This window comes from Artemia sp. Qi Xiang Cuo, chromosome 9 (assembly GCF_049724085.1).
Source record: "Artemia sp. Qi Xiang Cuo chromosome 9, ASM4972408v1, whole genome shotgun sequence".
Taxonomy (NCBI): domain Eukaryota; kingdom Metazoa; phylum Arthropoda; class Branchiopoda; order Anostraca; family Artemiidae; genus Artemia; species Artemia sp. Qi Xiang Cuo.
The window spans coordinates 37,377,121-37,402,139 of NC_142802.1; the positions used below are offsets into that span (position 1 = coordinate 37,377,121).

A 25,019-nucleotide genomic window follows, 5' to 3' on the forward strand; every position below is an offset into this window, starting at 1 on the left:
CTTTTGCTGGAAGTTTCTTTTTTTTTTCAGGGTTAAAGATTGCAAATCTGAACGGAAGATTTTCTTAATTTTTGTTTAAGGTCTGTCTTGACTTTCCCACTATTATTTTCCCCCTCACCCTTTAGCACAGGTAGTTGCAAAATAAGAACATGTGAAGATTGCCATTTCTAACTTCGTTCCTGAATTGTCTGCAAATACTGCACAAATTATGGCTCCGATTCTTCGTCCCCATTCTGACCTCGCTTAGGGTGGAAATGGGGTACTAAAATCCGATTCCGATGACATTTTTGGTCTTTCCAGATCTGAGTTAATAGGAAATGACCTTTCGATCCAGAAAATACTATAGAAACTTAAATTCGAACATTTTGGTGTTCACTGAAGATAATTTCTTAAACCACATAGGCCTGCCATAATATAAAGAAGAAACTATCAAAATGCGAGTTTTTAAGGTCAAACGAAAATACTGAAAAAACACAAAACGAATAATTTTATTCATCTTTCAAGTTTGGTTTTTCATTGATTTTATTGGTTTGTTTTTATAACATTGACTCTCCGCGTTTCTTTTTGGTTTTCCTTTGCCCCTTTTTGGCATATCCCTTAAATATTTTTTTTTGTTCGTGTTGTCTTTTTGAAATATTCGTTTTGTGTTTCGGTATTTTCGTTTGGCGTTAAAAAACTCCATTTTTGATCGTTTCTTCTTTCTATATTGGTGCTCATTTACGTGCGAATAATGCACAAATTAATATTTGGACTTCTACCCAACCCCCTCACCCCCTCTGACCTCGTTTAAGGTGGAAATGAGGTACAAAATGATGAAACTTTTCAATGCTGATGTCAATTTCAGCCTCCCCGGATTTAAAAAATAGGAAACGACTTTTTAGTCCAAAATATATTGTAGAAATTAAAATTCGAGTCCCCCCCCCCCCCTTTCCCTAAAAAAAAGGTATTCCCGCAAGGGCGATTCCAGCCGATTTTACACACGTTATTAAGCAAATTTTCCTGAGCATTTTGGTGCCAAAGATATTTCTGTTGCTCAAATGCCGACGGTTGGCCCTTTTTTTCGTAGTTTTAGTGGACTATTGGAGGTAAAGGTCTTCTAGTGGAGAATGTGGTTGATTGATTCCTCAATCACCAGCTTAATTCTAACAAGTGTATTTAAAAAAAAAAAATATGTTGCTTTTGATAACGAGAACTTTATTGTCAACAAATGACAGGAGCAGAACTTAAGCAAATTCTATTTCAAAGAAATACACTGCCATTTAGTATTTCATGAAAAAACAGGACGGTAATTTTCGTGTACAGCATAAACTTAACACAACCAAGCCTAAGATACTAAGTTGGTTACGTCTAACAAGCTACACCCGCAATTGCCAGTATGGATCCTTCGCACTTATCTGAGGGGGATGAAATCTAGTCATCTATTTACACATAAATGAGCTTACAAATAGCGTCACTAGAAATTAGCTGACTTTTAAATGTTATGCATGTCAGCATTACCAGTTATTGTGAATTCTCATTTTTTAGTTATTTTTCTTTTATAATTCAACGTCAATTTAATGGAAGACAACGTTTTCAATAACAGATTTTTCAGACTAGCACAATAACAGACTTCTAATTTGAGAATCAGCATTAAGAATGTATTATCATAAATGAAATAACCATCTTACGCTGAATTACCTGCACACGAGAAGAACAGAGTCCCTTCAAGATTGTCTGGAGGATCTCCACTCTCCCAGGAGAAATTCAGGAATAATCAGAAATAGCCACCAAACATACACATCCCTTTTTTAGTGTTTCGGTCCCCAAAAACGCATCGTATTATTTTTCTAAGTGGAGATTCTTACGTCTATGAATATTTCAAATTTCTTTTGCTAATATGTGATTTTAGATTAAAAAATTGACATAAAAGACCTTTGTACTTAAATTTATAAGGTCTCTGTTCTGTTCGTTGTTATCATTAAAAAAAAGAAGCAATAATGCCCCTTAATAGCAATGTGGTGAATTTTCAAAATAGCATTTTGGAAGGCAGGCCACCTCATGCAAAAAACCAAAAAAACCTTTCGCTAGATTTAGATGCTTCACATGTTACACAATAATTAATTATTTTGTATTCTTTTATTAACGTAAGTAAGTAATATGGCATCAGTTTCACAAGTTTATAAGACCAGTATCAAATTAGGTTTGTCTACTGAATTAATTGTACTTATCCTAAACTCACTGCTATTTCACGACGTTTCGGCTTAACTATCGTAATTAAGATAACATACTTTTCTTATGAATGCAGCTCCGCCATAGGCATATTATAGTAAATAAACTGTGATTCATTTAAAATTAGTCGTCTCAGTGAAGAAACATCGACATTAGGTAGCTCTGCCAAAGCTTTTTTGTAGCTCTGTCAAGCTCAGGGTAAAGCTAAAACACGGGACAAAAAATTGCTACCCCTTTTAAAACGATATTTTGACTTTTCTGGTTTACATCTCAACTAATTCCATTTGGATAATAATAGGCTATGGATTAAGATTCAAAAATGCTTTGCATCAGAAATTAATGAAAGATTGAATTTCTTTTTCAACTATATATTTTATCCAACATTAGTTTTACTCCTAGTTTGCCTGAATTGGTGTAACGGTGTATGAACTAAATTGAAATCATAATCTCATTAAAATTAAACAAGACAAAAAAAAAGTTCAGAAGAAATCAAGTACAGTTGATAATTATTAATACAAATTACGTAAAGTTACTAAAGTTTATAATTGTTTTTTACCAAATATTAAAATCGCAATGTAAAAGCAAAAAAGGTTCAAACTCAGTGTGACGGAAGAAAACGGTGACTTTTTACCAATCTAGCTAAATCTGGTTCAATATTGGTGAGATTCAGCCTCATCTGGTTCAATATTGGTGAGATTCAGCCTCAAATCTACCCCGGTTTCTTTGTTTAGTCAAAATGTTTGTAACCAGACTATTCGAGTGGTAAGGTACGGGTGTCACCACTTATTGGGGCAAAAATGGGGCTACACAACTTACTGAAGGGGAAAACCCCGCTTGCCCCATATATTATAATGGGATGCCCACGCTTACCACCACGGTTCTGTAAATGCAGGGTGTGTTAATATCCAATTTACAATACATACTGCCCCAGGGTATGATAACGTGATTGCTTTTCTTTATTGTAGTTCCGCATTGCGTCTTTTTTCTCTCTTTTATTTTGCTTTACTTTTACAACAGAAACAAATATTTCGTCATTAAATGGGAACTGAACTCCAATATTTGGTTTTTCATATTGTATTAAAATTTCTCGAACTTTGCGAGGAAAAGCGCGTACAATAAATTTCGTTTTATTTTTCTCTGGCACAGTGAGTGTTTCACCTTGATATGTACTTGTCGGTATCTCATACTCGGTATAAGTGTTTTGGAGTTTTTTGTTTTCTAAAAAAAAAAAAAAATAGAAACAAAATTTTTGCGCGTCGTATTTTCAATATTATGTGGTCTTTTTACTTCCGCATCCCATTTTTGCGGATTATTAACATTTCGAACAAGAGTATCAAGCATTTGGTTTTTTCGACAGGGTGGCTCAACCTCCCAAGTTATTTTATGGGCCGGTCCCCCTCCCCACCTTGTTAACGAAGTTGCATATTTTTCCGTCTTAGTGTAGTTTTGTAATTTTCCCACTGTTAAAGAAGTCGCTTTTAAGGAAAGGAGATTTCCGATATCCTCAAGTCTCCTCCTGCTAAAACATCCACTGCCAGAGTAGGTACTAAGCCTACTTTTATCGTTTTTCTTTGGACTGTATCGTCGTTCTGTGCATTTTCTATTTTAACCCACGCAAACGGGCATGGGTGCTTATCTCAATAATAACATAATGTTGTAATCTTATTTTTATGGTATCTCTCCGTTCTATTAATTAGCTCAGTTCGCCCATAAGTTTGGTCATTGCAAGAATCAATTGCCATTTCAACTAATTCCCCGTTCAATTTTCCGTATATTTTATGCGACTCTGCAAATGCGCAATTTTGTCCCTTATTATGGTTCATGGCCCAGGCTGTCGTTTTATGTGGCTTTTGGTCATATTTACTGGGGCAATTTCATAAAAAATGTCCCGTAGTACCACAGTTATAGCAAGTTAATTCTCCTTACGCTGTGTTATAGTGCATATTTTTGTTATACTCTCTATATTGAAATATTTCAATATATGTGTCCTCAACTTCCTCTCTTATTTCGGTCTACCTATTTGCAATTTCCGCCATTTCTTCGCTTGTTTTTGGGTTCTTTTCTTTCAAATACATCTTAAATTCTCTGTGGTTATTTTCTAAGAATTGTTCCATTACTGTTTTATCTATTACTTCTGTCAATTTTTCCTTTATCTCCTCTGGGTCTTCTAACATTCTATAGTTTTCTAACTCTAGCTATTTTAAACACATATGTCTTATTTTTTACCCGCATTCTTGGTGAGTTTCGTTGTCTCGTTTCCTTTCGCTTCTAAATTTTCTTTGGAAGTGCTCGGGAGATAGTTGAAACTTTTCAAAAATAGCTTGTTTCAAAATGGCACCTTTCACAATCTTTTGAGTAGTGCATCGGTAATGCCTTATATGCAATTTGTGCTTTAGGGTTAATGAAGGGCTGTTTTGCTGCCACCCAAATGTCTCACGACCATCCGTTTAATTCCGCCGTTTTTTCAAAATTGTAGAGGTACAAATGTACATCTTCATTCTCATTCATTGGTTGAAAATTTACTGCGTGTATTAAATTTACTGTGAACCATCCTGGAGGCTCCTGGAAATTTTCCTCTGCAATTATTTACATTAGTTCTCTTCTATCCTCTCTGTCTGCCTCTTCCTTTCGTTCTCTGGCTATTCCATCAGCCTCTTCCTTTTTTCTCTTGCTATTCTGATATTCTCTCTTTCTTCTCTATCTTCCTTATCTTTTCGTTCTCTGACTACTTTTTCGAGAGCCCCTGCTGGAAATTGAGCTTCTACTACTCCTGCTATTCGGCCTATTTTGATTCTCTCTGTCACTATATCCTCTTAATTCGTTTTCTGAGTCTATCCGTTCTATCATTCTTTTTTGTCTCAACTACAACTCCCCTACAATTTGCACAGTACCTGAAAGGTGATTAGGTTTTGTTTTACTAGTATTTTCATACTATGATTTTTCTTCGTGTATTATCGGCACTGTTTCTATTTCATGTTCTCTCATATTACTGGGTGAGCTCCTTCCCGATTGTATTCTTTCTACTCCCATATTTGTTTCTTTTATCTGGGCTTCTCTATCTGGGAATAATTCCTGCCGAATCTGCCGTACATTCTTTTCTCTTTCTACGGTTTATACTGGAGATCGTCCTATTCTTGATCGTGTTTTGAAGTTTCCCCCTTCATACGTATCAGAATTGTTTATTTCATCCCCGGAGAGAAATGTGGTTCCATCTGATGGTGTTTTTCCTAGTGTATTTCCAGCGGGAGTCGCATACAATTGTGGGTCTGAATACGATTTTTGGTTTGCCGCGGTAGTTTTTTTCGAATTCATATCCAATTCTATCAACTCCTGTCCCTTTTCTGACCTTGTGTGAATTTTCCGTCTTTCCGTCATTATTCCAAGGTCTCGTTAGTGTTAATTAGTATTTCAATCTAACTGAAAATCTTTTTACCAATATCTCTTCTTGTCTTTTGTGAAAAATTGTTGCGTTTTAATTTGCCGATTTTAAGTGGGTGGCTCAGCCTCCCTTGTCTCACAAGCTAATTAGTCGCGTGATAAATTGATTTATAAATTTTGTTTCTTATTGTTATCTAATTAGGCACAGCCCATTTAGATCTTCATAATATTTTAAATTAATTTCCTATTTCTTCTCTCCGCGATTTTCTTCATATGTAATCACAATAGGCTACTTTGTAGAATAAATTAAATAGTCTCTTCGAAAAAACGGAATTCTTTACTATCAGTTTTACCGATAGGACCTTTCTTGCTGCCACCAGTATTCGGGTGTAAGGTACGGGTGTCACCACTTAATGGTGCAAAAATTATGCTACAAAACATACTGGAGGGGAAAGCCCCACAGGCGCCAAATATTATAATGGAATGTTTGCGCTTACCACCACGGTTCTGTAAATATAGGGTATGTTAATACCCAATTTACAATATACCCTGTCCCAGGGTATGATAACGTGTTCGAACGGTCAAATGGCCAAACTCTAAGGCCAAGGGTGACCCAACCCTGGTCATCACTCGAATCTCTAGCTATCTCCTTGGAAGGTAAACTGAACCCCCCCCCACTGTAGATAAGATAATGACGGTATTTCTCGCAACTCTTTTCCTACCCTGCTGTGCTCATGGAAAAAATAGTCTAGACAGCTATAGAAAAGAGCTTACTTATATTGTTCAAAAAGAAGTTACAAAAACACATATATAAACTCTGAAAAAAACAGACTCCCTAAACGGGGTTTCCGCGTAGACTCTCAGTACAGACTAACTGAATAATATTTGAACACTTAATAGATCTTGACGCTTTGGGTGTTGTTCAATGAGACGCGGCCAAATCAAATATGGCAGGTCCCTCAATTGAATTTGTCCTACACGTATTTTCAGAATCAATGACTTGAATTGTAGCAAGCCCATGGTATGGCTAATACTGAATTATAATTCAAGCAATTTAATTTCTTTTATAATAGAGTTTCCTCGACGACAAAATTAATTTATAGTGGAAATTATCATTCAAGCAAATGTAATTATGGGAAAGAAAATAGGTCATTTGCCTGAAAAGAAAAAATAAGGGGTGGAACCCCAACACACACTGAATCCGTTTCCAAGAAGGTATGACAATAAAAAAGTTATAAGATATTTTTGACCAATGTTCCACAATACAGGATACTGTGTTTCAACGTTCTGCTGCAACCAGAAATTTTGTAACGTTGGTTGTGGTTCTGCTTAAGCTCCTCGTCTGTGCTGATGGTGACCTACTCGTCCTGCACTTTCACAATCACTTCTTCCATGGCTGTGATATTGTACAGAATTAATCTCCATTGATAAATTTTTAAATCTAAGATATCCTCCAAACTCTTAACAAACGTCTTGCGTCATGCGTCCAAGTGAGTCACATATGATACAATAATATCATCTTGAAACATTTCTGGTAATTCCGACAGATTTGAAAAACTGCGAATACTCTTATCTGCCTAAATTTTGTTTATAAGGGATGAGTTCCAAAGGACCGATGTTGTTGATGTTGTTTTAACCACCTCAAGATTGTCACCTTGCAGCTCCAAGACATGACTAGCTCATTTGGGTCGGTTTTCCCCTCTTTTCGAAAATCAGACACATTTTCCAAGGCTTACAAAGTTTGATGGGTAATATTAAATTAATAATTTCTTTTTATATTTGGAATCAGCATAGGAAAAACCTAATCCTTTTAATGTATTAATTCTTATTAAATTTTCCTTTTTTAGAGTTTTGGTTACTATTGGTCCAGTCACTCCTTACCTACAGTTCGTTAGTACGAACTGCTTGGTAAAACCACGACGGCGACCAACCAAAGATGGTGGATTATCAGGCGCAATGGAAACAATGTTATTCCATAGAACAGCTATATCGAAAAAAAAAGCTTGAAAAATCGACTTTCCTCTGGCATCAACCTCTAAATCATAGGCAGATGTCATGGGCACAATGTGTGTTTGTTTTGTCTCCACCCGGGCACTTTGTATTGAAGGAGTTGTCGTAGAAACTTCGGAAAGGGCTCATTCGATTGAAAATTGGAGTGGCTAGTGCCCTTTTTAATAGTCGAAAGTGATTGGAGGGCAACTAGCTCCCCCCCTCCCACGCCCAACATTCCCCAAAACACGTCCAATAGAAATGTTGAGACAGCCATTTTGTTCAGCGTAGTTGATTTCCAGATAGAAAATATGTTTTTGAGGAGGACACTCCCAAAGAACCCTCGGGGAAAGGGTTTCGAGGGCATATAAGAACGATGTTGGCAATATGTACTATTTGTTATTTTTTCCTTTAGAGCAGGGCACTTCATATGGAAGGGGTCGCCGTAGAACTTCAAAAGGGGCTCTTTCGATTAGAGATTGAGAGTTCTAGTGCCCTTTTTAATAGTCGAAAGTGATTGGAGGGCAACTAGCCCCCCATGCCCATCATTCCCCCAAACAAATCCAATCAAAATTTTGAGATAGCCATTTTGTTCAGCGTAGTTGATTTCCAGTTAGAAAAGATGTTTTTGAGGAGGACACTCTCCCACAACCCTCAGGCCAAGGGTTTTAAGTTATGCCCTGGGGGCATATAAGGTTTTTATAGAAGGGGATGTCGTAAAAAATTCAAAACAGGCTCATTTGATTGGAAATACAAAGGGCTAATGCCCTTTTTATTAGTCAAATGTGATTTGGGGGCGACTAGCCCCCCCCCACGCCCATCCGGCCCCCAAAAACATCCAAAAATAATGTTTATATAGCCAATTTGTTCAGCGTAGTTGATTTCCAAATAGAAAATTTATTTTTGAGGAGGACACTCCCCACAACCCTCAGGGCAAGGGTTTTAAGTTACGCTCTGTGGGCATATAAAGTTTTTATAGAAGGCGTTGTCGTAGAAACTTCAAAAAAGGCTCATTCGATTGGAAATTAAAAGGGATAGTGCCCTTTTTAATTGTCGAAAGCGATTAGAGGGCAACTAGCCCCCCCCCCCACGCCCATCATTTCCCCAAACACATCCAATCAAAATTTTGAGATAGGCATTTTGTTCAGCATGGTTGATTTCCAGATAAAAAATGTTTTTGAGGAGGACACTCCCCCACAACCCTCGGGGCAAGGGTTTTAAGTTATGGCCTGAGGGCATATAAGAACGATGTTGGTATAATGTACTATGTTATTTTTTTTTCTTTAAAGATGGGCTATTTATATGGAAGATGTCGTAGTATAAACTTCAAAAGGGGCTCATTCGATTGAAAATTGAGAGTTCTAGTGCCCTTTTTAATAGTTGAATGTGAATGGAGGGAAAATAGCCCCCCTCACGCCCATCATTCCCCCAAACACATCCAATCAAAATGTTGAGATAGCCATTTTGTTAAGCGTAGTTGATTTCCAGATACACAATATGTTTCTGAGGAGGACACTCCCTCACAACCCTCAGGGCAAGGGTTTTAAGTTATGGCCTGGGGGTATATAATGTTTTTATAGAAGGCGTTGTTGTAGAAACTTCAAAAGAGGCTCACTTGATTGTAAATTCAAAGGGCTAGTGCCCTTTTTAATAGTCGAAAGTGATTGGAGGGCAACTAGCCCCCCCCTACGCCCATCCTTCCCCCGAACACATCGAATCAAAATTTTGAGATAGCCATTTTGTTCAGCGTAGTTGATTTCTCCACATAGTTAATATCTTTTTGAGGAGGACACTCCCCCACAACCCTCAGGGCAAGGGTTTTAAGTTATGCCCTGTGGACATATAATGTTTTTAAACAAGGCGTTGTCGTAGAAACTTCAAAAGATGCTCATTCGATTGGAAATTCAAAGAGCTAGTGCCCTTTTTAATAGTCGAAAGTGATTGGAGGGCAACTAGCCCCCCCCCCACGCCCATCATTTCCCCAAACACATCCAATAAAATTTTGAGATAGCCATTTTGTTCAGCGTAGTTGATTTCCAGATAGAAAATATATTTTTGAGGAGGACACTCCCCCACAACCCTCAGAGCAAGGATTATAAGTTATGTCCTGGGGGGCATATAAGGTTTTTTTTATTGAAATCTTTGTCGTAGAAACTTTAAAAATGGCTCATTCGATTTGAAATTCAAAGGGCTAGTACCCTTTTTAATATTCGAGAGTGATTTGAGGGCAACTAAACCCCCTATCACACCCACCTTTTCCCCAAACACATCCAATCAAAATTTTTAGATAGCCATTTTATTCAATGTAGTTGAAAGTTTTGGAGATAACGTCTTTAAGGTTGACAACACCTCCCCCCACAGCCCTTAGGGCAAGGGTTGTAAGTTATGCCCTAGGGGCATATAAAGTTATTCTTGAAAGCGTTGTCGTAGAAACTTCAAAAGGGCTCATTTAATTGAAAATGGAAAGGGCTAGTACATTTTTTAATATTTCAAAGTGATTGGATAGGGACTAACGCCCCTCTCACGCCCACTATTTTCCCAAACACATACAATCAAAATTTTGAGATACCCATTTTGTTCAACGTAGTTGAACGTTCTGGAAATTAGGTCTTTTAGGATGATAGCCCCTTCAGAGCCCTCACTGCAAGGGTTGTAAGTTATGCCCTGGGAATAAGTTACAACCATATAAGAATTATATAGAAAGTTGTTGCATAAATCATGGGCAGCGCGATCGCGCTGCCTCGGTAAAGAACGGGGGCACTCGAGAACGAGACAAGGAACGGGGACTAAGTAAAGAGGAAGACACTCCCCCACAACCCCCACGGCAAAGGTTTTAAGTTATGCCCTGGGGGTATATAAAAACGATGTTGGCACAGTGTATTATTTATTAATTTTTTCCTTTAGAGCAGGGCACGTCGTATCAAAGAAGTTATCGTAAAAACGTCGAAAAGGGCTCATTCAATTGGAAATTGGAGTGGCTTGTGCCGTTTTGAATAGTCGAAAGTGATTGGAAGGCGACAAAAACCCCTTCCACGCCTACTATCCCCTAACAGACATCCAATCAAAATTTTGAGATTGCCATTTTGTTCAGCATAGTTGATTTCTAGTTAAAATTTATGTTCTTGAGGAAAATCCCCCACAGCCCTTGGGGCAAGGGTTGTAAGTTATGCCCTGGGGGCATATAAGTTTTTTTTTTATAGAATGCGTTGTCGTAGAAACTTGAAAAAAGGCTCATTCGATTGGAAATTCAAAGGGCTAGTGCCCTTTTTAATAGTCGAGTGTTTAGAGGGCAACTAACCCGGCTCTCACGCCCACCTTTTCCCCAAAGACATCTAATCAAAACTTTTATATATCCATTTTATTCAACGTAGTTTTAATTTCTGGAAATTTGGTCTTTGAGGATGACGACCCCCCCCCCCCCCACAGCCGTCAGGGCAAGGGCTTTAAATTATTCCCAGGGGGCATATAAAGTTTTTATATAACACTTTGTCGTAGAAACTTCAAAAAGGGCTCATTCGATTGGAAATTGAAATAGCTCGTGCCCTTTTTAATAGTCGAAAGTGATTGGAAAGCACCTAACACCCCTTGCACGCCCATCATTCCCCCAAACACATCCAATAAAGATTTTGAGATAGCTATTTTGTTCCACGCAGCTCAAAGTTCAGGAAATTATACCTTTGAGCAGGACACTCCCCCCATAGTCTTCACGGCAAGGGTTTTAAGTTATAGCCTGTGGCATATAAGGTTTTTATTGAAATCTTTGTCGTAGAAACTTGAAAAAGGGCTCATTCAATTGGAAATTCAAAGGGCTAGTGCCCCTTTTTAATAGTCAAAAGTGATTTGAGGGCAACTAACCCCCCTCTCATGGCCATATTTTCACTAAACACATCCAATCAATATTTTAGATAGCCATTTTATTCGACGTAGTTGAAAGTTTTGGAAATTAGGTCATTAAGGCAGACAACTCCCCCCCCCCCCCACAGTCCCCAGGGCAAGGGCTATAAGTTTATGCCCTGGAGGCATATAAGGTTTTTATTGAAAGCGTAGAAACTTCAAAAGGGCTCATTCACTTGGAAATTGAAAGGGCTAGTGCCTTTTTAATAGTTGAAAGTGATTGGAGAGCAACTAACGCCTCTCTCACACCTATCATTTTCCCAAACACATCTAATCAAAATTTTGAGATATCCATTTTGTTCAACGTAGTTGAAAGTTCTTGAAATTAGGTCTTTTAGGATGATAACCCCCTCAGAGCCCTCAGTTTAAGGGTTGTAAGTTATGCCCTGGGGCATTTAAAGTTTATATAGAAAGTTGTCATAGAAATTTCAAAATGGACTCATTTGATTGGAAATTGAAATTGCCCTTTTTAATAGTTAAAAGTGAGAAGAGAATAATTAGCCCCCCTCTTACGCCCACCATTTCCCCAAAAACATTCAATCAAAGTTTAGAGACAGCCATTTTGTTCAACGTGGTTGAAAGTTCTGGAAATTATGTATTTAAGGATGACAAACTCCCCAGAGCCCCAAAGGTTTTTATAGATAGAGTTGTCGTAAAACTTCAAAAGAGGCTCATTCAATTCGAAATTGAGAGGGCTAGTGCCTTTGAAATAGTCGAAATTGATTGGAGGGTAACTAGCCCCCCTCTCACGCCCACCACTCCTCCAAATACATCCAATCGAAATTTTCAGATACCCATTTTGTTCAACGTAGTAGAAAGTTAGTAGATCTTTGAGAATGACACCCTCCCCCAGCACTCATTTTGAGATAGTCATTTTGTTTAACGTAGTTGAAAGTTCTGGAAATTCGGTCTTACAGGATGACAACCACCCTAACAGACCTTAGGGTAAGGGTTGTAATTTATGCCCTGGGGGCATATAAGATCCTTATAGACACCGTAGTCGTTTCAAAAAGGGCTCATTTAATTCGAATTCAAAACGCCTAGTTGCGTTTTTAAGAGTCGAAAGTGATTGTAAGAGTTTACATTTTTATAGTGAAGGTCGATGTGGGCATAATTTATTATTTTTTGTTGTTGTTGCTGTTTAGACCAGGGCACTTCGTATCGTAGGAGTTGTCAAGGGGACTTCGAAAAGGGCTCATTCAATTGAAAATAGAATGGTCTGATGCCCTTTTTAATAGTCAAAAGTGATTGGAGGGTAATTAATCCCCCTCCTACACCCACCCTCCCATTTTCCCATTATGTTTAAAAACCAAATGTTGCCTTAAGATTAAACCAAAATGCATTGTGATAATGCTAATACCCAATAAGATATCTCAGCAGTATCCCAAGAACGACTGAGGGTATTATGTTCAAACTTTCGGGGCTACTTCTGCTTTCAGAATTTAACTTAATCAAAATAGCGTAAGTGTATCCAAGCTATCAAAGAAAATAAAAAGATTTTTTTGCAAATGGTATCAAGTTTTCCATTTCAGGTCAACTAGAGGGGGTATGGAACTAAATTAAACAGTACTATTTGTGTCCAGATTTTTAAAAGGGTGTATGTTGTTGAAAATTGCTGAAAATTTTTCTCCAGCATACAAATAGAAGGCCAAACTATAAAGTCTTAAAAAACGAAAAGATTTAAAGTAAAGATTTAAAGTATAAAGATTTAAATTTGCACTTTATTGAAAAAATATAAATGAATGTGCATTGTCAGTTTAATATACATATACTGATATTTAGTAATCAGAATGTTAATATTATTTGATTTATTAAAGTTAAAAAAGTAAGAACTTTTATATTTTTTTCAGTAAAGTGCAAATATTGTTCTGGCCTTGGGAAGGCATAGGGGTTTTTCGACCAACTTAAGTTAATTTCTGTTCGTTTTTTGTTTCATTTATTTATCGATGCTGGTTTGTGGTAGTTTCACGCTTGGTAGATTAAGAAAAGTAAAGACCATTTTAAACTTAAGCTCAGCAGATACAAATTCCTTTTAAAATTCAAACTTAAAGCGACCAAAAATTACTATTAAAGAATAAATGAAACCCAAAACGAACAGAAATTAAGTAAACAATCATAGCAAAAACATATAACAAGTAATAATCTTGTTATAATCTTATAGTAATCTTTAATAATCTTTTAGTATAGAACCTGCTGCGTTACTGGCGCTTTACTGAAAACCAATTTTATGACCAATATTTTCTTTTGTACTTAATATTGAAAATAAACATTAAAATTATAGTAAAGTTTTGAACTGATGAGTTTTCAGCAATTAATATCATTATACATAAAATATTCAGTTTAATTTATTAGCTCTTTTTAAAGTTGTTAAAGACGAATATAGTTTCACTACAAACAAGTATTTGGATACTGCCTCATTGCTTAACTGTAAATAAAAACCAAAAGCCTACTGCATCATTGGCGCTTAACTGAAAACGAATATACTACAAATATTTTCTTTTCCAGTTCTTACAGCATTGAAAATACAAATACAAGTACAGTGAAATAAATTCTTGAACTGATGGATCTTTTAACAATTAATATCATTATACATCAAGTATTCAATTTGATGTTGTTTATGCTTTCCAAGACTGTTCAAGAGGCATATAGTTTTAAGTAAAGCGCCAATGACACAGTAGGTTTTAGACTTTTACAGTGAGAAGAACTCTTGTTTGTAGTAATCTTTGTTCGTTTCAAGCTTGATTTGCATATTCAATTTAAGTTTCACTCGTTTTAAGATTTATTTATTCATTTGCATTAATATCTATTGCATGTTTGTTTGCATTCATTGTTTATTTAATTTCTGTTCGTTTTAAGTTTCATTTATGCTTCAATAGCAAAATATTTTTTTTCGTTTCAAGCTTGATTTTCATATTCAATCTAAGCATTACTCACTTTAAGATCTATTTATTCATTTCTATTATTTCTTGTTGTATGTTTTTCTATGATTTTTTATTTAATTTCGGTTTGCTTTGGGTTTCATTTATTATTTAATATTTATTTCTGGTCGTTTTGAGTTTGAATTTTAAAAGGTATTTATATCTGCTGAGCTTAAGTTTAAAATGGCCTTTACTTTCCTTTGAAAAGCTTATTTTGGGGTAAGTTTTTTAAATTAATTTTTGTTCGGGTTTTATTGCAAAAAATTTCAAGTTTTTAAAAATTTCTTTTTTCAAAATCAAACTTAAAAAAAAAATAAATCAAATATTCATCAAAGTATCAAAACTGGTATCAAAGTAACAATATCAAAGCGAAAAAATGGGTTTGTGTCAACCTCAGAGTTTTTATTATCTGATGTTTGAACTATTTTTGACAAAATGGCTATTTCAGAATTTTTTATCGGATGGGTTTGGGAAAAAAGGGCGTGTGGGGATTAATTAAACTTCGGTCTATTTTGACTCTTTAAAAGTGAACTAGAACTTTCTATTTTCTGTCAAATGAGCCCTCTCTGAAGTTTATATGACTATCCTTTCTATAAGAACCATATATGCCGTATCCCAAGAGTACAACTTATAACACCTGTCTTTAGGCCTAGAGGGGTTGTGTCGACACCGGATTTTTAATATCTGATGATTGAACTATTATTAACAAAATGGTCACCTCATATTTTTATCGGATGGCTTTATCCATCCGATACACCCAAAGGCGTAGAGGGCGGGAGGGGCTAAGTTGCCCTCCGATCTTTTCTCACTCTGAGAAAATGAACTATAACTTTTAATTTCCATTCAAATGAACCTTCTCTGAAGTTTATACGAGCATCCCTTTCATAAGAACCACATACGGCCCCAGGACATAGCTTACAAGGCCTGCCCCCCGGGCCCTGGGGGGATGGTTCGACACCGGAGTTTTTGTTATATGATCTTTGAACTATTTTGAAAAAAATGGCTCTCTCAAAGTTCTTATCGGATGGGTTTGAGGAAAATATGGCGTGGAGAGGGGGGCTAGTTGCCCTCCGATCTCTTTTGACTCTTAAAAAGTGAACGAGAACTTTCAATTTCCAATCATATGAGCCCTCCGAAATTTATACGAGCATACCTTCCATAAGAACCATATATGCCCCTAGACCACTACTTACACCGTCTTCCCCAGGCCCTGGGGGAGTTTTTCTTATCGGACCTTTTAACTATATTTAACGATATGGCCATACGTAAAAGAGTTTTGTTATTTGATCTTTGAACTGTTTTTAACAAAATGGCTACCTAAATTTTTTTTTATCAGATGTATTTGGCGAAAAAGGGCTTGGGGGCCAGTTGCCCTCCGATCACTTTTGACTCTTAAAAAGGGCACTAAAACTCTCGATTTTCAGTCGAATGAGTCCCCTTTGAAGTTTATACGACGACCCCTTTTATATGAAGTGCTTCTGGGAAAAAAAATAAATGGAGTGTGGGGGGAGGCTAGCTGCCCTCCAATCACTTTTGACTCTTAAAAAGTAAATTACAACTTTCAATTTCCAATAAAATGAGCCCTCTAGGAAGTTTATTCGAGCATCCCTTCCATAAAAACCATATATGCCCCCAGGGCATAACTTACAACGCCTACCCCCAGGCCCTGGGTGGCTGTGTCGACACCGGTGTTTTTTTGTTATCAGAACTTTGAACTATTTCTAACAAAATGTCTATCTCAAAAATTTTATCTGATGCATTTAGGGCGTGGAGGAGGGGGGGGGGGGCGGCTAGTTGCCCTCCGATCTTTTTTGACCCTTAAAAAGTTACGGATAACTTTCAATCTTAAATAAAATGAAGCTTCTCTCAAATTTATGCGAATAATCCTTCCATAAAAACTATCCATGCCCAAAGAAAGTTGCTAAAAATACCTGCCTCCGGGTCCTGGGAGGCTCCATTGACAGAGGAATTTTTCTTATCTGACCTTTGAACTATTTTTAATAAAATGGCTATTATAAAAATTTTATCGGATGGGCTTGGGGAAAAATGGATGTGTGTGTGCGGGGGGGGGGGGAGGGCGGGGATAGTTGCCCTCTGATATCTTCTAACTCTTAAAAATTGAAATAGAACTTTTAATTTCCAATCAAATGAGCCCCCTCTGAAGTTTATACGAGTATCCCTTTCATAAGAACCATATACGCCCCCAGGACAACACTTACAACGCCTATCTCCGGCCTCTGGGAGGAGTTTTTGTTATCTAATTTTTGAAATATTTCCAAAAAAACTGGCTATCTCAAAATTTGTAGCGGATGGGTTTGGGGGAAAAAGAGCAAGAGGGGGGGGGGCTAGTTACCCTTAACTCTCTTGACTCTTAAAAAGTGAACTAGAACTTTCAATTTCCAATCAAATGAACCCTCTATGACGTTTACACGAGCATCCTTTTCATAAGAAACATACATGCCCTAAGGGCATAACTTAGAACGCCTTCCCCTGGGCCCTGGGGGGTTGTATTGACACCGGATTTTTTCTTATCCGACCTTTGAACTATTTTAAAAAATTTCTATCTCAAAATTTTCATTAGATGGGGTTGGAAAAATAAGGCGTGGGGGGGGGGGGGCTAGCTGCCCTCGGATCTCTTTTGAGTATTAAAAAGTGAGCTCAAACTTTTAATTTCCAATCAAATTACCCCTATCTGAAGTTTATACGAGCATCCCTTTCATACGATTCATATATGCCCCAGGGCATAACTTACAACGCCTGCCCCCGGGCCCTGGGGGTTGTGACGACACCTGAGTTTTTTTTTATCTGACTTTTGAGCAAGTTTTAGCTTAATGGCTATCTCAAAATTTTATTGGATGCATTTGGGGAAAAAGGGGCTTGGGGAGGGGGGGGCTAGCTGCCCTCCAATCTCTTTTGACTGTAAAAAACTGAACTAGAGCTTTCAATTTCCAATCAAATGAGCCATCTCTGAAGTTTTTACGAGCATCTCTTCAATAAGAACCATATATACCCCCAGGGCATAATTTACAACACCTGCCCTCGGGCCCTGGGGGGCCGTGTCGACCCCGGAGTTTTCGTTATATGGTCTTTGAACTATTTAAAAAAAAGCTATCTCAAAGTTTTTATCGGATAGGTTTGAGGAAAAAAGGGCGTCGGGGGGGGGGGAAGGCTAGGTGCCCTCCCATCTCTTTTGACTCTTAAAAAGTGAACTAGAACTTTCAATTCCCAATAAAAATAAGCCATCTTTGAAGTTAACACGAGCATCCCTTCCATTAGACCCATATATGCCCCAGGGCATAACTTACAACGCCTGCTCCCGGGCCCTGGGGGGTTGTGTCGACACCGGAATTTTTGTTACATGATCTTTGAACTATTTTTAACAAAATAGCTATCTGGCTAAGCTCCAATATCTTTTGACGCCTGACTTTTACAATTGACTCTTAAAAAGTAAACTAAAACTTACAATTTCCAATCAAATGAGCCCTCTCTGAAGTTTATATGAGCATTCCTTCCATAAGAACCATAAATACCCCCAGGGCATAACTTATAACCCTTGCCCCTGAAGACTATGGAGGGAGTGTCCTCCTCAAACATATAATTTCCAGAACGTTTAACTACGTTGAACAAAATGACTATATCAAATTTTTTATTGGATGTGTTTGGGGAAATGGTGGGCGTGGAAGGGGTGTTCGGTTGCCTTAGAATCACTTTCGACTATTAAAAAGGGAACTAGCCATTTAAATTTCCATTCGAATGAGCCCTTTCTGAAGTTTCTACGACAGCGCTGTCTATACAAAACCTTATATGCCCCCAGGGCATAAGTTACAACCCTTGCCCCGAGGGCTGTGGGGGGGGGGTTGCCATCCTCAAAGACCTAATTTCCGGAACTTAAAACTACGTTGAATAAAATGGCTATCTGAAAATTTTGATTGGATGTGTTTGGGGAAAAGGTGGGCGTGAGAGGGGGGCTAGTTGCCCTCCAATCACTTTCGACTATTAAAAAGGGCACTAGCCCTTTTAATTTCCAATCGAACAAGCCTTTTTTGAAGTTTCTATGACAATACCTTCTATAAAAACCTTATATGCCCCCAGGGCATAACTTACAACCCTTGCCCAGAAGGCTATGGGGGAGTATCCTCGTTAAAAACATAATTTCTATCTGGAAATCAACTACGCTGAACAAAATGACTCCAAATTTTGATTGGATGTGTTTCGGGAAATGGTGGGCATGGAAGGGGTTAATTGCCTTCCAATCACTTTTAACTATTAAAAAGGGAAGAAGCCACTCCAATTTCCAATTGAATGAGCTCTTTTCGAAGTTTCTACGACAACTTCTTCGATACGAAGTGCCCTGCTCTAAAGGAAAAAAAAACAGAAATAATACATTGTGCCAACATCGTTCTTATTTGCCCCCTGGCTATAACTTAAAACCCTTGCCCTGAGGGTTGCGGGGGAGTGTCCTCCTCAAAAACATATTTTCTATCTGGAGTCAACTACGCTGAAACAAAATCACTATTTCAAAATTTTGATTGGATGTGTTTGGGGGAATGATGGGCGTGGGGGGGGGGGGGGGGGCTATTTTCCCTCCAAAAAAATTAGATAACAAAAACTGCGGTGTCAACACAACACACCAGGGTCCGGGGGGTAGGCGTTGTAAGTGTTGTCCTCGGGGCGTATATGGTTCTTATTGAAAGGGATGCTTGTTTAAACTTCAGAGAGGGCTCATTTGATTGGAAATTGAAAGTTCTAGTTCACTTTTTAAGAGTGAAAAGATATCCGAGGGCAACTCCCCCCCCCCCACACACACCCTTTTTTCCCCAACCCATCCAATACAAACTTTGAGATCTTCATTTTTTTTAAACAGCTCAAAGGTCCGATAACAAAAGCTCCGGTGTCGACACAACCCCCCGGGCCCGGGGGCAGGCATTGTAAGCAATATCCTGGGGCCGTATATAGTTCTTATGAAAGAGATGCTCGTATAAACTTCGGAGAGGGCTCATTTGAATGGAAATCAAAAGTTCTAGTTCATTTTCTAAGAGTAAAAAAAGATCGTAGGGCAACTAGCCCCTTTCGCCCTCCATGCCTTTCGGTTTACCAGATGGATAAACCCATTCGATAAAAATTTGAGGTGACCATTTTGTATAAAAATAGTTCAAACATCAGATATTAAAACTCCGGGGTCGACTGAAAACTATATACGTCTTGAACAGTCTTGGAAAGTATAAACAACATCAAATTGAATATTTGATGTATAATGATATTAATTGTTGAAAGATCCATCAATTCAAGAGTTTATTTCATTGTAACTTTATTTTTATTTTCAATGCTGTAAGGACTGAAAAAGAAAATATTTATAATATAATTCGTGTTCAGTTAAGCGCCAATGACACAGTACGTTTTAGACTTTTACAGTGAGAGAAAGAGGCGATACCCAAACTCTTGTTTGTAGTGATTTTTGTTCGTTTTAAGTTTGATTTGCATATTCAATTTGAGTTTCACTCGTTTTAAGGTTTACTATTCATTTACATTAATATCTATTGTATGTTTGTTTGCATTGATAGTTTATTTAATTTCTGTCGTTTAAGTTTCATTTATACATCAATAGCAAAATATTTTTTTTTTGTTTTAAGCTTGATTTTCATATTCAATAGAAGCATTAATGGCTAAAAGATCTATTTATTCATTTGCTATGATTGTTTATTTAATTTCTGTTCGTTTTGGGTTTCATTTATTCTTTAATAGCAATTTCTGGTCGTTTTGAGTTTAAATTTTAACAAATATTTGTATCTGCTGAGCTTAAGTTTAAAAAGGCATTTACTTTTCTTTGAAAAACTTATTTTTCGGGAACTTTTTTTTTATTAATCACCAAATATTACTAGCTTGATACAATAGAAACTCCTGAGCATATTTTATCCTCGGTATATACAAAATTATGGCTTTAAACTGTCGAATATTAAACTGTCGAATTTTAAATTGGCATACAACCTACTTGTCAGAAGGATCGACAAGCTTGACTTCATTTGTCACCAAAAGGGGCTTTTCTTCTTTTACCATCATACCAGGGTAATCTTTCTCCTTTCCAATTGTTGAATATTTGCAATTTAGTCCTTCAACACAGATCCAATTCCGCTCTTCAACTATGTAATTCACATGTCCTTGCTTTCCTTTGTCAGATCCTACCATTATTTCCACCTTGAATTGGTTTGAAATAAAACAAAAATTAGAATAAATACGGAAACACATGAGAAAGCAGAGAATAGTCTATATAGAGTGATTGGCAGATTTATTTACTTATTCTTCCTTAGAAGAAAAAACATATCGTAATACAAAACAATTACTTTAAACGCAATTTTTCTACTTTCTACAATCATGAATGGCATTTTAGCTTGAAATATGAACCATTAGACAAACAAATTCATATTTAGTTTGTACATTTTTAGTTGAGTTGCATGACAATGTTGATCAATTGACTATGGGATATTCCATGCACTGAGGATACATCTTGATTTTCTTATAATACTTGGTTTTTCGTCAAACTTTTATAAGCCAAGCAAAGTTTAAATAGTGCCAAACAAAGACAATGTTGTCATGGACTTTTCAAATTTGACAGCTACCTTTACAGAAAATACATTTTGCTCGTCTTTGGCTCCCAGGGGAGGACCATCCAGACGTGCTTCTATGACATATGCACAGGGGAGGAGGGGGGAGGAGATCCGTTGAAGGACCGTTGAATGGTCATCTGTTTATGATCCTTCCCATCACAAATACAACCTTCAGATAATTTTTTCTAGAAGGTTAATTGCATGTACTAATGCTGATTATGGTGACAAATTTTATCTCTCATTTTCCTTAATAGGACTGATGACTATTACCAAAATGTGAGCTGCACAAAAAGGCAAAAATTTGGTTAAATTTTGGAGTTTCAAGGAGTTAGAGGTACGGATGAACTTCAAGCCAGAGAGGCCTGAGATATCACCACTGATAGATTTAACTAGACCCCGGCGCCACACCGATAAGGAAAGCCCGGCGGGACCAAAAACTAGCAGCGGCGTCGCGCCGCCGGCGCGATCAATGTTGACCGCAAACATTAATGTTTTCATCAGTCTTTCGCAAATCCCAGCTTGAATCTACAAAAGATTCGGCCCTATTCATGAGTTACAAACTTCGCAAGTCGCTGGCTGGACGCTGGTCTTCTTCGTTATTCATCAAGAGAAGTAGAAATCTGGTAAAAACGAAATGGCTGTGGTGTTTTAGAACCCTTGCATAATAGTTGAAATAATAGATAATAGATTCGCCGTGGCGTTCAATAAGATCCATGGAATCTAATTAAAAGGGACCACATACAAAAACTAAATTAGGCCAGTAGCCAATGAGAAATCCAAAAATGCCCAAGACAATGAAAAATTCCCAATGGGGGCCGTGGGTCAATCTGATATCATTTTATTCCGTCTCCACTTTAAATGGAAAAAATAATTAGCTTTTTGGCATCCCTGCTTTGAATAAAAAAAAATTGAGGTATTATCATTTAGAAATTATAGCCCCCTATTCTCCCCCTCCTATAGGCAATAACATATAATTTTCTTATAAATCGCATTTTTGGGGTTACTTCGGTTTCAATCTTCAATTCCCCAATCTTGTACATAGCCTATAGCTATTTTGTCTCAATTGAAGGTTTGTTTTTTGTTTTTGTTTTTTTTTTTGGGGGGGGGGTGGGGTACAAATTTTTCAGGAAGAAGATTGTATTTTCTTTAATCTATAAGGCGTTCAATAATTATGTATTAAACGTTAATAAAATTTATCTAAAAATAGCAAAAAAAAAACAACAGAATTCTTCAAACTTACAATTCAGCTGTCGCAATAATCTGTGAGCTATCAATTTCAAAATCCAACTGAACCTGTATAGTGTATAAGTTCCCTTCAAATTCAAATTAAAATTCTTGACTACGAATGAAGCAAGAATCTTATAGCAATTGGGAAACTGCATTCGAAATGGTTTAATCTCATCAAACAGTTTGTGATAACGAACTCTAAGTAAGGAGCGACCCGGTTTGATAATAAACGAAACTCTTAAAAACGGATACCAATTTGGATACCAATAGTTGCATCAGAAGAATTGGATTTTTATGCTGATATCAGATATATAAATTTCATCAAGTTTAGTGTTGCCCATCAAAACTTACGAGCCTGAGAAAATTTGTGTTATTTTCGAAAAAGCGGGAAAACACCCCCTAAAGTCATAGAATCTTAACGAAAATCACACCATTAGATTCAGCGTATCAGATAACCGTATTGTAGGGATTTAGAGCTCCTATATGCAAAAATTTTGAATTTTTTTCTGCCAGAAGAAAGATCACGGATAAGATAAGAAATTTATTTCGAAAAATGACTATCACAAGCCCCGAAGGGCCAAATTCGATTTTCGGGGTCATATAATAAAAAAAAGACAAAGAAAAAGCACAACAACTAAAAAACTGGCTAAACAATGCCAAAATCAACAATATCAGAAAGGCAAAGCCGTTCATTAGTCTAAAAAACAAAAAGTGTCAAATGTAAGGTAGTTAGGCACAAACTAAAACAAAACCAAAAAAAAATTTGAGATAAAAATAGTGTTTAAAAGGTTTAAAAGAGAGTATATAAAAAGGGGAGGGAACGGAAGAACCAAACGGACACAAGCATGGGTATCACAAGTACAAAAAAAAAAAATAAAAGAAAAACAAAAAAATCTAGTAGGTTATTTGACCAGTAATCAAGGGGACCAAGTTTTTTTCATACCTGGAGGCTAAGCAGCGGATGGGGGCCAAGATAGGGACGGGTTCAGAAACAGTACATGGTAGGCGGTGTCTGGATGGGGAGTGTCTTTTGGGGAAATTGTTTTCCGCGCGAGGGTTTATTATAGCATTTTTTGCAAAACGGAGGCCCAGCGTTCCTCTCCTGTGCTCAAGAGTTTCCAGCTTGGACTTTTTTTTAGAAGGAGTGAAGGAGTGAACCAAAGTTTCTTTAAAAATTATTCTTAGGGCTCTTTTTTGAATAGATTCAATTTTATCTGATTCATCACGGGAGATGCCAGGATGCCAAACTGGACAAGCATATTCAAGATGCGGGCGGACAAAGGAAGTATCAATCCTTAAAGAATGGGATGGGGGGACGTTAAATTCATTGTAACCCCAAGTAATTTAAAGGAAGACACAGAAATATCTGGGGGGATAGGGTCAAGGAAGGCGGGAGTAGATTTCAAGAAATGTATCGTCATTATATTTGATTTTGTGGAATTTATTCTCATATTTAGCTTCATAGCTTCATCCGAAATGTGGGTTAGAATTTCAAGGGGGTCACTTTTAATATTCCTGTGACATACTTCGAGGATCGACAAGTCATCCACGTATTTCCACCTTTGGGGGAAGTCCTTACCAATATCGTCAGTCATGACTAGAAATAAAAGTGGTCCCAATAAGGTTCCTTGAGGAATTCCACAATATATAGGGAGGAGATCAGAGAAAATATTTTTGTATTTAACAACTTCATGTCTGTTCGAAAGAAACGATATAAGAAGATTTACTAACATAGGATCAAGTTTAAAGTTAACCAGTAGTGAAGGAATTAGGATGGTATGGTCAACCAGGTCGAAAGATTTTTGGAAATCAACTAAGACAAGGTTCAGCCAAACATTTGGTTTATCAAGGTTACTTACAATGGTATGCATTAAATGCACAAGGTAATGGGTGGTGGAAGTTTTCTTTAAGTTACCAAACTGCCGGGTGTCAATACGCGGACAAATTTTATCCTTAAGCCAGTCACAGAGGAAACCTTCATAAAGTTTGGAAAAAACAGAAGTGAGTGTAATGGGGCGAATGTTGGTGAAAGTCAGACTGGTGCATTTTTTAGGGACAGGTGTTAGAAAACCTTGTTTCCAGCAGCTTCGGAATTTACCAAATTTTGTGATGTGGTTGAAAATATTTGATAAAGGCTCAGCAATTCCGAAGCTGCTGGAAACAAGGTTTTATAACACCTGTCCCTAAAAAATGCCCCAGTCTGACTTTCGCTAACATTCGCCCCATTACACTCACCTCTGTTTTTTCCAAACTTTATGAAGGTTTCCTCTGTGACTGGCTTAAGGATAAAATTTGTCCGTGTATTGACACCCAGCAGTTTGTTAATTTAAGGAAAACTTCCACCACCCATTACCTTTTGCACTTAATGCATACCATTGTAAGTAACCTTGAGAAACCAAATGTTTGGCTGAACCTTGTTTTGGTTGATTTTCAAAAAGCTTTTGACCTGGTTGACCACACAACCCTAATTCGTTCACTACTGGCTATCTTTGAACTTGATTCTCTCTTATTAAATATTTTTATATCGTTTCTTTCAAGTAGATCTCAAGTTGTTAAATACAAAAATATTTTCTCTAACCCCCTCCCTATATATTGTGGAATTCCTCAAGGAACCTTATTGGGATCACTTTTATTTCTAGTCATTATTAACGATATTGGTAAGGAAATACGTGGATGACTTGTCGATCCTCGAAGTATGTCACAGGAATATTAAAAGTGACCCCCTTGAAATTCTAACCCACATTTCGGATGAAGCTAAGAACCTAAATATGAGAATAAATTCCACAAAATCAAATATAATGAC

General features: G+C 37.1%; 1 protein-coding gene across 1 annotated transcript in view; it reads right to left on the bottom strand.

Annotated features, from left to right (window-relative positions):
• Nucleotides 1-25,019, bottom strand: part of mRpL24 (mitochondrial ribosomal protein L24) — a 51,062-nt gene that overhangs the window by 11,514 nt on the left and 14,529 nt on the right. Inside the window, exon 3 of the mRNA XM_089094020.1 lies at nucleotides 20,377-20,579. Within this exon, the coding sequence (XP_088950146.1) occupies nucleotides 20,377-20,579 (203 nt within the window). The remainder of the gene's footprint in view (nucleotides 1-20,376; nucleotides 20,580-25,019) is intronic.